At 38.5% G+C, this 14,209-nt stretch overlaps 1 protein-coding gene across 1 annotated transcript in view; it reads left to right on the top strand.

Annotated features, from left to right (window-relative positions):
- The window catches only part of LOC114064851 (BRISC and BRCA1-A complex member 2), a gene marked incomplete at its 5' end in the record, with an annotated part of 142,417 nt that overhangs the window by 57,450 nt on the left and 70,758 nt on the right, over positions 1 to 14,209 (top strand). The window contains one exon of the mRNA XM_027898242.1: positions 6,844 to 6,953. Coding sequence (XP_027754043.1) covers positions 6,844 to 6,953 — 110 coding nt within the window. The remainder of the gene's footprint in view (positions 1 to 6,843; positions 6,954 to 14,209) is intronic.

Here is a 14,209-nt window from a genome sequence, read left to right as displayed (position 1 = left end):
CCTGCTTTCCCCTAATGTGTTTTGTTATTTTTTTTTAAAAAAACAAGCATTAGACAAAGGAAAAGGTTGGGAGAACATGTAACTGCTTGTATCGAAGCTGGCCAGTGAAACTGCAACAGTTTCTTGTGCTTTATTTGACGGTTGTTTTTCACGTTGTTGCACTCAGACATTCGGAGGGAAAAGGCCAAACTTTGTGAACTCTTGTGATGCAAGAAACCTGTTATTATTAATGAAACAAACATAATATAGAAGTGTTATGTACTCTTCTCTGATGCAATTCACATTTCAGCTTCAAAAACGTACTATTGTTCATTTCTCTGATCAGGTTTTCATAGGTATGTTACAGGTATATATCATGCGGAATTACATGGGATAAGTTTTACCCTAACATAAATTACCTTTCTGAATGCATGCTATTTTCATGTGTGTCTCTTCTAGAGACCTTTTTTTCTGCAGAAAGGATCCTGAAGTAGGAGTTTCACACTCAACTTCATTGAAGCTGACTAACTTGGTAGGGCTCAGTGGTACCCTAGTCCAGTAAGTGTCTGTTAAAATATTCACTTGGCATCTGCAGCCAGCTTGTGCTAAGATCAATGTTTCCGTAGTCGACTGTTCTCCTCCATATTCTGCCTTTCTATTTTACATTCTCACACAAGCTGCATCACATCATTGAGTTGTTAATTGAGTTTATTCATTGCTTATTTTAAGCAATCCCTTCCCCATTTGTTGGAGTTTTCCATTCCTTCAATTAGTCATGTCACAAAAGCAATTATTGAGGAGTTGTGAGAGGTGAGATGTCAGAAACCTCCACGAAGAGGTAGGAGCAGGCAGCTGGGGCTGGTAACCTGAAGCAGATTTCACCTGACCATATTGCTGGGAGGCATCTGCAATATCAGGCATCTGTGAGACATCACGTTTCTCAAAGGAATATCCATTAGGTTGAACAGTTTGTGTTCTGTTTCTTCCCTCACTTTTATCCCCAAACCAATTGCTGTGTGTACTTGCAGTACCAACTTAAGAGCCCTACCAGAAGCCCAGCTCCTTTGTCTCATTTCCTACAATCCCCCATGCCAGAAGCGGCTTGTCCTTCCCATAGCATGCCAGTACTCTTCCTGCACATACCTTCCCATCCTTTCCACCAAATTCTAAGTTTCTTTTCTTCTCATTGTTACTCAACCAAGTTCCTAATGCCATGTCCTTGATTTATGCATCAGTCCACTGCATTCTCTCCTTCCAATCTCATCCCCTCTGCCTCTCAAGTCTTTCACTTCCATGGAAAGGCAGGTCCTGCTACTGCCCAGGATACAACTAGCGTCATTTACCGCTTTATGCATTGCTGTTTGGTGCAGGGAATTGCACTCGTGTGCCAAATACAGAAATGCCTCCTGTCAGAAGTATACTCTAATCAGAGGCTGCAAGGCAATTCTTTGTTGATAACTAAGAAAAGGTAATGACTGATTTTCCAGAGTCTGCATCTTTAAGGAAAAGGAACTGTAGTATACAACTTGGTTGGACTCCAGGCACAAGAGGAAATGGGTTATAGCAGTTGTGACTGTGTGGAGCAGATGTTTTGGTTGGACTGGCTATCAACCATCTGACTCATAATAAATTGTCAGTTCCAGTAAATTCCCAGTTTTCAATTACAGTAGGTAGGATACAAGAAAACAATGCCATTTGGATGGTGTATGTAAAGTGGGTTTGATGATAATTTTCATAAACAACTCATACTAACTTTGCAAAAAGATTAAATATCTTGCAAGGGAGCAGCTGTAAACATTGAAGGATGCAATTGAATGTAAATTGAGATTAATACGAATGGAAAACTAACAAATGATTGTTTAGACAGTGCTGATACAATTGAAAGAAGGATTTTAAGTTTTTCTTAGGGATTTTGTAATACCCAAAGTCTTTTCATTAGGTATTTGGGGGAGGGGGGAATTCTAAATGCATTAAAACTTCCATTTTCATGTGTTCTGTACTGCCTTTATATTTTCACATGGCCTCTCATTCTTGAGTTTTGAAAATACATACTTGATGAACCTTTTATCTGCACTGGCTAAGCAGACAGAGGGTAAATTAGAATCAAATACCATGAGCTTTCTGTTTATGAAAAGTTTTATTTATTCTTGTAAGTTGTTGCTAGATTTCTGCAATAGAAAAAAAAGCCTGTGGGTTGAAAATTTCTAGATTTTTTTTTTGTTGTTGTTCTTTTCTCACCACATTGCTTTGGAGGTTTAATCAAGGATCAGTCCCCACTGCACAGAGTACTCTGTAAACATAAGAAACCCCTTGCAGTTCTTGAGAAAGAAAACTATTTATTTTCAGTGTTAAGTAGTATATCCATTTTTTTCCTGTTTGATTTGAAAGGACATTTTCTGAAATGAGGAAAAGATTGGTATTTTTTTAAAATAAATAAATAGAAATGAGGTGGCAGAAAGGCACCCTGAAAATCTAGAGCACTGTGGTGTAAAAGATCCAACACTAGGAGTTGGGTATTCTTACTATCAGGCGTGAGATTGTTGTGGAAAAATTAAAGGTGTGCATTATCATGTGCTTAACTAAGGATCTCAAGCATTTTTACATCCAGTTTTTAAACCTCAAGATTTCTGTGGCCTAGGATGTGTTCTCTGTTCAGTTAGAAGTCATTTTACTGATACCTTCTGTAGAGTCCTGTGTGGAAAAATTCTGTGAGTATAAAATGACACTGTGTTATGGCAGTTTTAATGTCGGCCTCTAACATTTATAGAAAATTGCCATTCTTAATTTTGACAAAATCAGTAAGTGTTATGAGTTAAATACAAATTATGAGGACAAGAAGCATGGCTATTTAAATATTAAAAAATGAGATGTGACTTTAGTTCAACAGCCTCTTTTTTTTAATTATTATTTCCTAAAAGGGGATAATATTGGCAAAGCAATTGGATGTCACTCTGTCTTATGAAGCCAGCTGAAAAACAAGAATAGAGGCGATTTTCACTTTGCTGCTCTATTTAAATCTGGCCTATTCTTTTATATAAATATGCATTCAGAAATGGGAAAAGGGAAGATGCTACCTGTGCAGAGTTTGATAAAAATCATTAAAGCAACCTTTGCCTTTGCATCCCTTGGTGTAATGGAAGGATCTCAGCCCCTGTTCTGGGCAAATGTCATTGCCTGGTAATAGAAGGCTCCTTCTTCTCACCTAATGATTGACAAGATTGTAGAGATGACCAGGAGAGAGATCGCTCAAGGAGTTAAGTTGTAACTGGCACAGACAACATCAAAAAAGTCTATTAGTTGAAAAGTTTCCACAGTTTATCTGTAGGACATGTGGTTTTGGTTTAGTTTTATAAATGGCAGTTTTAACAGACATACTAGAGTTGCATGCAGTTCTACTAAGCATAAATAAAAGTAACAAAGTCTGAAAGGAATAAACAGTATGGTGTCAGATAGAAGGGAGTTTATTGTAAATCTGCAGCCACCTGAGCAATAAGGTTAAGCAGCTTCATGGTGTTGCTGCTCTTCAGGAATGCTGGGGGGTTGGGTCTTTTTTAAGTTACAGTTTTGATTTCTCAGAACTGCAAAAATGCATCCTTTTGACAAGTGATAGTTATAGAAGAATGCCAGTTTCTTTACATGGATTTGCACTGGACAGTAGCTGTATGAACATAATGTAGCGCTCTGCTGGCAGCAAGAGTTGCAGTAGTGTTTGTTGTGTGTTATTTTTGTAAGTGGAAAAAGATCGTGTCTCAATTTATTGCTCTTACTACACATTTAATTTTACTGCAGCTTAGCATGCAAATCACATACAGTGATGATTTATGTGGTTGTGTGTTTTTTTTCCCACTGGCATGAATCTTCATATTAATGAAGCCACTAGTGAGTGTAGAAAATAGAATGTAATATTACTGTACATGGTAATGGATGCTGTAGCAGTGTTAACCTAGTCTGTTTTGGAGTTGTTTTTTTCTTTTTCCTTGTTTTGACTTTCTTTGATCAGTAAGTACCTGACAGTATTCTGGTCTTATCCATGGTGTCAAATTGTGTGTGCACATCTGCTTAAGCACTAATTATAAATGCAAGTCTAAATAGGGTGTTTATTGTCCATGTAGCTTGTAAATTGCATGTAGATTCTATTCTGTGAAAACAAATTATTTGAAAATAATCACAAACAAAAGAATATGGTCTTGGAAGAACTGTATACACACAGAAGTGGATGTATTGTATCGCAGAATTATAGAATGGGTTGGGTTGGAAGGGACCTTAAAGATCATCTAGTTCCAATCCCCTGCCATGGGCAGGGGCATCTTCCACAGGACCAGGTTGCTCAAAGTCCCATTCAGTCTGGTCTTGGACACTTCCAGGGATAGGGCATCCACAGCTTCTCTGGGCAACTTGTTCCAGTGCCTCACCACCTTCATAGTGAAGAATTTCTTCCTTATATCTAATCTAAACCTGCCCTCTTTCAGTGCAGAGCCATTCTCCCGTGTCCTATCACTGCATACCCTTGTGAAAAGCTCCTCCCCAGCTCTCTTTTAGCCCCCTTTAGCTTCTGAAAGGTGCCATAAGGTCTCCTCAGAGCCTTCTCTTCTCCAGGCTTAACAACCCCAACTCTCTCAGCCTGTCTTCATAGGAGAGGTTCTCCAACCCTCTCAGCATCTTCATGGCCCTCCTTTCAACTCACTCCAACAGATATAGGACCTTATTTTCTCGGGGACCCCAGAACTGGACACAGTAGTCCAGATGGGGTGTCACCAGAGCAGAGTAGAGGGAAAGAATCACCTCCCTCGACCTGCTGGTCACACTGCTGTTGATCCAGCCCCGGATACAATTGGCTTGCTGGGCTGCAAGTCATCACTGCGCATCACTGGGTCACATTGAGCGTCTCATCAACCTAACCATTATATGTACTTGTCATCTCTTGAAGAATACCTATTTAAATAAAATCTTTTAAATCATTAGCATTACTGTTTAATCTGTCTTAATGGTTCTTTTCATTTGATTGACAATTAGCAAATTAATGGGGAAAAGCCAGTTAATGCCATACTCAGCTTCAGGACTGAAAGCTGTTCCTTATTTAATGTTTTCCTTAATGATGGAAATATATAAAATGCTGGGGAAAAGGTCAGGGTGAGTTGCACTCTTGGGTATATTTTGTTGTTGTTTGTCTTGTTGATAAAGGTTTTGTAATCTGTTCTGGTTCTTCTAGTGTAGAAGATAGTACCACTTAAAAACTTAACACTTCAGGGAATATTGGGGTCACAAGATCCTGTCCATTGCAGTTACAGACAACCATGTCGTATAATCCCACCCGTAACTGATCGTACCCCAACAGGACAACAACTATTGTTTGTCCTCACTACTCCCATGGAGTGTTGTCCTGCAAATTCAGGTTAAAACTGTTCTGATTTCCAGCCACGGTGTGCTCGTGACCATTTCACAGGCAGTTCTAAGAGTACAGTTTTCTTTCAGCTGTCAGAAGTGAGCTGCACACCAAGGCAGAATTTAAGAAAACACTGTCAGCTCTGTCTCATTTTTCATCTAAGACAATTAGGCTTTTTTAAGACCCATTCTTCCCTGAAGCTTATCACCAAGTTTCTTGGCATGTTGTATTCTGCACGTAATAGCTGGTATGCAGCAAGTCTCTCTGGACTTTAACAGTTTCAGTCCTGCCAAAGCTTCAAATGCCACGAGATTGCCTTCCTGAAACAGCTCAGCAGCCACTTTATTTTTTTTTCTCCCCAGATAGGGCAGGATCTCCTAATAATATTTATGTGGTTTGCATGTTCCTTCCTCACAGCTGCCTGTAGGACAGAACATAGCAGGGCACTCTGCACCATGTTGATCCTGCTTTGAGCACATATTTGCTAGGTTATCTGTTTCCTCTCGTATTTTTCCAAAACGGATGAAAACAAATGCATCTTGGCAAGTTGCTGTGTACATATGCACAAACATGGGAAAGGATTTATTTGTGAGCAGCAAGTGGCACCATGTTATCTGCTTTCAATGAAGGTGACTACACTGCTAACATTACTTTCTAACTAGAGGTCAAGAGCTTAAATGAAGTTGTGTGTAGCAGAAATACACTAGTTTGTACTGTATGTGATTTATGAATTGGAGGGCTGTCAGGTCCTAACTAGAAACAATTTTGTTCTAGATGATCCCAAAGCTGCAACCAATTGTTCTGATATAAAGAAAGCCTCAACTGTGAATGCATTGACTTGTATTTAGCATGGATTTATTTTTTCCTTACAGTACTTCATTAGAGTATGCAGCCTTTGGTGAAAGTAATGCATGGGTTTAATTTGCAGGAAACTTGGGGACAGTGACTTTTAGATATCAGTTTCTGATTGCAAAAATGTTTTTTGTCCAAAAGGTAAGTAGGAGTTAATACAACAAAAAATTTTGACCATATACTACTTTGAAAAATAACAAATATAAAATTTGTGGTCATGACTCTGCGATGTTATAAGATTTTAAAAAGTTCTTCAGCATCTGCATCTGATGTTAGTGTTAAACCAGGAATTCTTAAAAATAAAATCTCTGTCTTTACTGAAATTTATAATTCACCTAGTTGAAGAAGAGCTACTACACTACTGCATACTTGGTAATCCAGTAATTTTATTTTTGTTTTAAAGAAATCACTAAAGTAATTAGTATTTTTAAGTACTAATATAGTAAGAAAGAATAAGTTTGCAACCTGTTTTACAGTGGTTACACTTTAGATTCCTTACTTAGGCATCTCCTAGGTAAATTGGTATTTGATTTAGTTGATAGTTGTTATCTGTAAGCTTGTAAGTACTCATTTTGTTATTTGCCATTTTATTTTTTTCTATTTTTTTAATTTTTTTTTTTAATGTACAGGATGTGAATGAAGATCCTGGAGAAGATGTTGCACTTCTCTCTGTTAGTTTTGAGGATGCAGAAGCTACTCAGGTTTTTCCGAAGCTGTACCTCTCCCCACGTATTGAACAGTGAGTGACACAAGTTTTTTTTCTGGAATGTTTATTGTACTTCATTTCTGAACTTTACAATTTTTTCCTTATATATGTGAGAAATGTTGACTAGGTGATAACTTGCTATTGCTTTAAATTGCTGAAAGTTATAGTGATTACTGCAAGTGTGTGTGTGGTGGAGAAATGACAGGTCTTCTTTCAGCTAGTCCTTTATATACCTGATATTATCATAATCTCTGAAAAGTAAACTGTGTTTTCCTGTAGCAGTATATTTTGAATGCCTCCCATGGTACAGCTGATAGCTTTTGTGGGCGAAGGGGTGGGGAATTTCTTTTTTTTTTTTTTCTTCAGAAGGTAATTTCTCTGTATAAAGATAATATATTTGAATAAAATATTGTTGTAGTAGCTAAAGGACTTTGTTAGCTGTGTTTTAGGAATTTGCAGGTTTATAGGTTGCTTTTTTCAGGAGAATATCTGAATATTTAATTTTAAGAGTGTTGAACCTTACAGATTTGTTTACCAGTTGGCAAAGAGATTTGCTGAGAAACAAATTTCTACGCCTAAAATGGGAGGGTGAGGATTAGAAATCAATCTGTTTTCATTAAATTTCTCTTAGTCCTTTTCTGGAATTAAGAATGTTTTAATGCTTCTCCTTCCCTTCACTATCTCAGTCTTGTAATGTGTCAAAAAAGTAACTATGTTAGACATTTCAAGTACAACACAATCAAACTGATCCAGCATTGTTTGAGTGATGTGTTATTTTTTGGGTTAATACTGTAGCAACTTTCCTCTGGACTGGTGGTAATTCTTCTGTGTAGAGAAGGAAAGATAGGAAATACTGACTACTACAGTTTTAAGGTGGTAACTTGGGGGTAAAGTTTGTATGAGTGAAGAAACATTGATCTGGATAAACTCTTGGATGCAGTTTAGAAAAGAAAAACCGGGATAAAGGCAGAAGACTTTAGGATACTTTATTTAAGAAAATATGTGCAAACACACAGCATATATTGGTAGCAGGAGCAAGATCGGGATAGAGATTGGAGCAGGGCCTTGGACATGGGTCATAGGTCCAGGGCTGGGATTGGGATCAAGAGCGAATACCAGAGTGGGGACCTGGACATTTGTCATAGGACTGGGACCAGGCAGCCGTGACCAGGATGGGACTGGGATCGGAGCGGGGCCTTGGGCATGGAGCAAGGACTGGGCCCAGGCAGGTGGGAGCAGGGCAGCAGCCTCAGGGCCCTGGGACACAGAGGCACTTCCTGCTGTCACAGGCCTATTAATGCCAACAGTCCTTAGTTGTTACCAGCAGTCTTTGGTTGGCTCCACAGCAATCCGGTACCAGTGTTTGAGACATGCACATTCTGGGAATTGAGAGCTCCAAGGGTCACACTTTGGGCTGCTGTTTATAGAGTTGTTAGAGAGTGGGCTTTAGTCACAGCAATTTTCTGTCCTGACCACAGTTCGAGTGGGGAACTCTCTTTGAAGATTCAGTAGCAAAAATATTATCCTACTTGGGTTCTTATTCAGGCAAGAAGAACAAGTTTCCAAGGCTGCTCATTAAGAAGCAGGTGCTGGTATGTGCTAGACACCTGTTAGTCCCTGGGAACAGACAATGTTTCTAATAAGCTCAAGAAGCTCAAGGCTGGGCTGTGACTGTCAGGATGCAGGAAGAGTCCTCGGCCTCATGCTCTGAGCTTACGTAGTTTCGCACAACACAGATCAAAATGTTTGGTAATTCCTCATGAGGGGCAGCTCTCTGTGTGACCAGTGACAGGACCTGAGGGAACGGCTGGAGCTGTGCCTGGAGAGGTTTAGGTTGGATATTAGGAAAAGGTTCTTCCCCTAGAGGGTGGTCAGGCAATGGGATAGGCTCCTCAGGGACGTGGTCACGGCCCCGAGGCTGACAGAGCTCAGGGAGCTTTTAGACAACAGTCTCAGGCACATGGTGGGATTGTTGGGGTGTCCTGTGCAGGGCCAGGAATTGGACTCGATGATCCTTGTGGGTCACTTCCAACTCAGGAGATTCCATGACTCCATGATACTTAGTAGCTTTTACATTTTCATATTTTATATCAATTCACTACTTTTTGTCAGGGTTAGTTTAGGGAATAATTGTAGTTCAACATGTAATTATCCTTCCATGTTTCAAAGGATACTTCTTCTGAGCTCTTCTAAAAGCAAATGGGCTGCCATTAGTCTCTGATGTATTTTCAGTTATAGTCACATGTTGATGGTTAAGTGTATTTCAGGCCACCCAGGTATGTCTGTCTAAATGATCCATGAGCTAATGAATACATTGCTTATTTTCCCACTTTCAGTTGTATGTTTAAAAAGATGTTAACCTCTTGATAGCAAGCAGAATAGCAATCAAATACTTTTTCTTCCTAAAAGTATTGCATTTTCTCTCAGAGCCCTAAAGAACATTTGATTTTAGATGTGTGATGTAGAGCGATACAGCAGAAAAATATTTGAGGGGTGTTGGTACCTATCTGACATGTCTGATGTATTTATGACTTTGTCATTTATGTAGTCATGTTAAAATCATGCCAGTAAACCCTGGAGTTCTGTGCCACACCATGGCACATTATTGATGTGTCAAAGTCAAGATACTTCACTCATCTGATTTAATTTCATCACAGTATCTAGGCACTGGTAACCTGTAATACCAGAGCTGTTTGTGAGCTGTTGCACCTCCCTTAGTTCTACTGGCTGCTTTTTTATGTGCCATGAAAAAATGTATGGGTATTTTTCTAATGTTTGTTCAATTGCAGTCTAGTAACAGAAGATGTGGTTGTCTCTTGTTCTTTTCCCAAAACCAATCTCTGCTCTGTTTAGCAAGGGCTGACAGTCTAGATATTTAACTTTCCAATGTTTGGGAACTGAAGCAACAGTGCATACTTCTTTATACTTTTTGCCAAAAGTACAAAAAGCCTCAAGAAGCCCTGAGGATTAGTTTAATGACTTGAGTCCCTGGCATGTTACATTTGAATTGTGTTCTGCTTATAAAAGTTCTTTCCTGCTGCTAGCAGTAATTGCATCTACAAAAGCCATGTAAGCAAATTACCACTGTATTTTTTTTATACAGCAGATTTTGAACTGAACTAAGTAGTAGTAGCTGATAGAAGTAGTTGATAGTTCCCAACATAACATTCCCAAGTACTCAACAAAAGGAAAAATACTGAATTCCCACAATTATTTTGCTAATACTAAAATATGTTCACCTTAGGAAGAACAAGCAAACAGGAATAGCATTTTCCTGACATATGAAATAACATTTCAGCTTTGTAGAGAAATAAGAGCAAAGGGCCTGTTTGTGTAACGTGAGTTATCTCCTGCTTTCCCAAGAGATTTCATTGCTTTTGTACTTTGCCATATAAACATGCATTCCCACATTGCATTTTCTAAAAATGATACATACCCACAGATCTTGTCAGCAAATTTGAGTCCTAGCAATATGAATATAGGTTTTTTGCTTTGGAAGGTTTTTGTAAAGATGATTGCTCTGTTTTTAGATGTATAGCAAACATAATACTAGCAAGACTTTGACTGTACTTTGTCATAGACTCTGGAAGAGATTTCCAAAATGAGGGAAATGTCCACCCTTTATGGTTTGGGGTGAAGACATTAGTACATGGGTTGGCTTGAAAAAGCTCACATATTGAGCAGGGAGTAGAAGTGCAGTAGAGAAGTACTATGGTGTGATATCTGGCTGCAGAGTGTCAAGTCCAGTTCTTTCAGTAAAACAACCAACCCCACACTTTGGGACAGGAAGCATTTTTGTTAATTTATAAAAATCTCAACAATGACTACTCGTAACTATACCTGGTTTAATTCTTTCATTAAAACTTGCTAATTTGAAAACATTAATTTCAGTACTAGTTTTTCAAAACACATTAGCAGCAACATTTAGTTAATGGTTCCTTAACTTGAAATCAGTCACTTAAAAAAACTTTGATTTTATAATTTGAAGAATTTTTCTTTTTCTTTGTTACACTGCATCAATAAGCATATAGACGCCAATAACAGTTGCTTTCAGTTATTTCAAAAATTAGATCAAGTTAAAATGAAACATGGGATATTTATGATACATATTTATTTGAAAAAAGCCTACCATTTTTACTGTAGTATCATAGAAAACAGTTTTTACACACTTCTGGAGGAAGTGGTAAGATGAGAAACCGCGCAGACTGACCACACAACTTGAGAGGTTGGTGCTCGTCAGCATCCTGAGTGTGTGTCTGCAGCTCATCCTTCACCTCCTCCCACCTCAGAGTGTGGGACTTGTTGCAGGATACTCTTCCATCCTTCACTGATAGCTGCTGTGCTTTGGGTGGAAGGTCATACAGCTGAGCTGGGTAGGCACAGGTATATTCTGAGGCTGCTTCTGCACTCTTTGGCACATCGAGGAGCTGCTGGGATATTTACCCTTTATGTCTCTGTTACATCTCACGTGTTATTCATAACATCTCAAAACCTGTCAGTAGAAAGCATCTTGCTTGTTCAAAATTACCTTTTTTGTGGAAGTATGTTAGATATTCATATGTGAATGAAATTTGTAATAAAACTACCCATTACATCTTTGGTTTCTATTTATTAAAAGTCATTAGACTCTAAATCTACGCAGTCAGTGCAGGATTGAACAGCTAATTTCTGTATTAGTGCTTAAAATGTGTGTCAGCATACTACACGTGAATGTGGATCAGAAGATTCTGGGTTTTTTTCTTAAAAGAAAAAATTTAATATATGTAATTTTTTTTCCCTTCATGAGTCATCCATGCTAAAGAAAATAAAACTGGGTTCATCTTGGTTCACATTTTAAGAAAAAAATATATAAGGGTAGAAACGCTGTTACTCAGTGAGTTCTGTCTTCCCTGTGTTCACAGAAATAATCCTGCAATAAACACTGTTGTCCTGGAGGGCTTTTCTCTGATAAATACGCAGACGTGAATATGCTAAGAAAACCAGCTGTCAGTAGAACTTGTTTTGCTTAAATGGATCAGGCTCCATGGTTTGGGGACTGAAATGGTCGTTTTTTACTGGTCTGGGAGCTGTGCCAGAGGGTTCTTCGTGACTGAGGGTGGTATGCAGAGTTCGGTGACTGCATTTAACCTTTTCATACGGGCAGGGGAGAATAACAAGAACCTGGTCTGAACTCTTAGGCTTTGAATGTTTCTGTATGTTTTTTCACTGATGGAAAAAAAAAATGAAGGGAAAATTAAGCATGTGTGTTTTCTTTAAGGTGTTTCCTGTCTTTTACCTGTGCTTTCTGCTGGGAATTGGAGGAGGAAAACCATAGAATATTACCCGTTTACTGCCAAGTACCGCCTCTTGCTGAGTTTGAGGTGCAGGGCTGCTGTGAGGGACTTTCTACCTTTGAAGCTGGCATTCCATATTGCCACAATTGAAACCTCCTGTTTCAGAATAATTATGAATACACAGTCACTGAATGGGTGGTCATGCTTAGGCCTTTCTATATGACTGTCTTTTTAGAAGTCAGAAGATCTGTTTGCTGTATTAAAATGTGTCTGTGCATCTGAGTTGATGAGTTCAGGAGAATTCTTAGTAGGCAGCCAAGATAATCCATGTCTTCTTCAAATCCCAGAACATCTTTGCAGCCTTGGGAAGAAGGAGGAAAGACTGTTGCTTTGCAGCGCTTTCTGTTCCATTAATCCTTGGTTGGTCATACCTCTGTGCGCTGTCTGGCCAGTGAGTCAGATGTATCTACTACCTGCTCTGTGTGGCATGTCCCCATCAATCAAGTCTTCTGAAACTGTAGCCAGTACCATAACCTGATTGCCAGTGTAGCTCTGCTTTGCAACTCTTCCTGTGTTCTGAACATCATGTGTTTTGCTGCAGCCAACTTCTGATGGCCTGTTGACAGCTTCAGAAGAGATCAGGGCGGACAGGGACTGGCAGTCAAAACAGATCCACTTGTACTTCTATTCCAAGTGTTCCACTGTACTGATTGTTCCTTTTTTTTTTTTTTTTTCCCTGAAACTGCTATAGAGCAATTAGTGAAAATAGTTGTTGAAGAGCTAAGATTATGTGTCCATCATCTAAATGGTGCTTTAATGGAGGATATGTTAATGCTGTCTTTAAATGGTTCAGATAGTGAGATTTTTAAGGTGGTTTTGTTCAGTTAAGAGACTAAGCAATTAGACCTATTTGTCGAGGTATGAAATACTTGAGGCAGTTCAGTGGGGCTGATTTTGTTGCTAGGTAATGAGCTACCAGCTTCTCATGTAGGAGAGAGGGGGCAGTTTTTGGTCCCATGCACATTTTGTGGCAATCTAGAACTCAATATTTCCTTGAGCAAAACTTAGAGCTGAATGTTGGGAAGGGTTTACGTCTTCATGGAAGTTTTTTCTGTGAGTGTCAGCCTGTATGCATAAAGTTCTCTAACGTGATGGTAGAGGGAATGTTTTTACATGATATATCAAGTACTTTACCACTTATTTCCCTGTATGATTGAAAAACATGTAGATAAATGAATTAGTAAGAAATCACAAAAGAAAATGGAAAGGTGATTCAACACAGCCCTCTTCAACTCCCTTCCTCTACATCATACTTCTGAGTAGGGTAGAATAGTCTACAGGAATTTCAGAAGTTTTAAACACATTTGCTGCCTTCAGATCAAATCCCTCCATTAAGATGTTGCATTTTTTCACCTGGGCACATACACTTTCTTTCAGGGTACCCTAGTTAAGCAAACAATTCTCTGCCATGTTATTTGTCATGTGCTATGAGTATACCACCTTTCATTGTAATAATCCCTGTTTCAACACAGGTATTTTTAAATGTTAAGCTGTACTCTACTAAAATATCCTCCTCAGCAGTTTTACTGTGGTATCACTGCTTCTAGACATGTTTACCCTCCTACGAAGAGTGATAATGAAGGAAAAAGGGAACAAAGTAATTTTTCTTTAGGTTGTCAGACATTATTATTATTATAAAGGTATTTTGGGTTAAACTTGTATCTTTGTACAGTGTGATTGTCAACAGGACTTTTAATTAGTCAAAATTAATTGTGGCAACAATATTGAAAATTGCTGTAATTTTTAGTACTGATTAGGCTGTACTTAGTACTTTTAAAATCTTCCTCTCTATTTGTCGTAGGGATTATTTTTTAATTTATTTTTTTAGATTGTATTTACTTTGCCGCTAAAATTCATTTTAGTTTTGTAAAAAAGTCTTACTTTTCTTTTGATATATCCAAGTGTTTTTGTCTGTTCTACTGCCTGTGTTGCTGTTAGAGTTTAGAGAGTTGGAGA

Source organism: Empidonax traillii, unplaced genomic scaffold (assembly GCF_003031625.1).
Source record: "Empidonax traillii isolate 1590-97213 ecotype Southwest subspecies unplaced genomic scaffold, ASM303162v1 scaffold586:size682069, whole genome shotgun sequence".
Classification (NCBI taxonomy): domain Eukaryota; kingdom Metazoa; phylum Chordata; class Aves; order Passeriformes; family Tyrannidae; genus Empidonax; species Empidonax traillii.
This window is presented reverse-complemented; position numbering and strand designations above follow the sequence as displayed.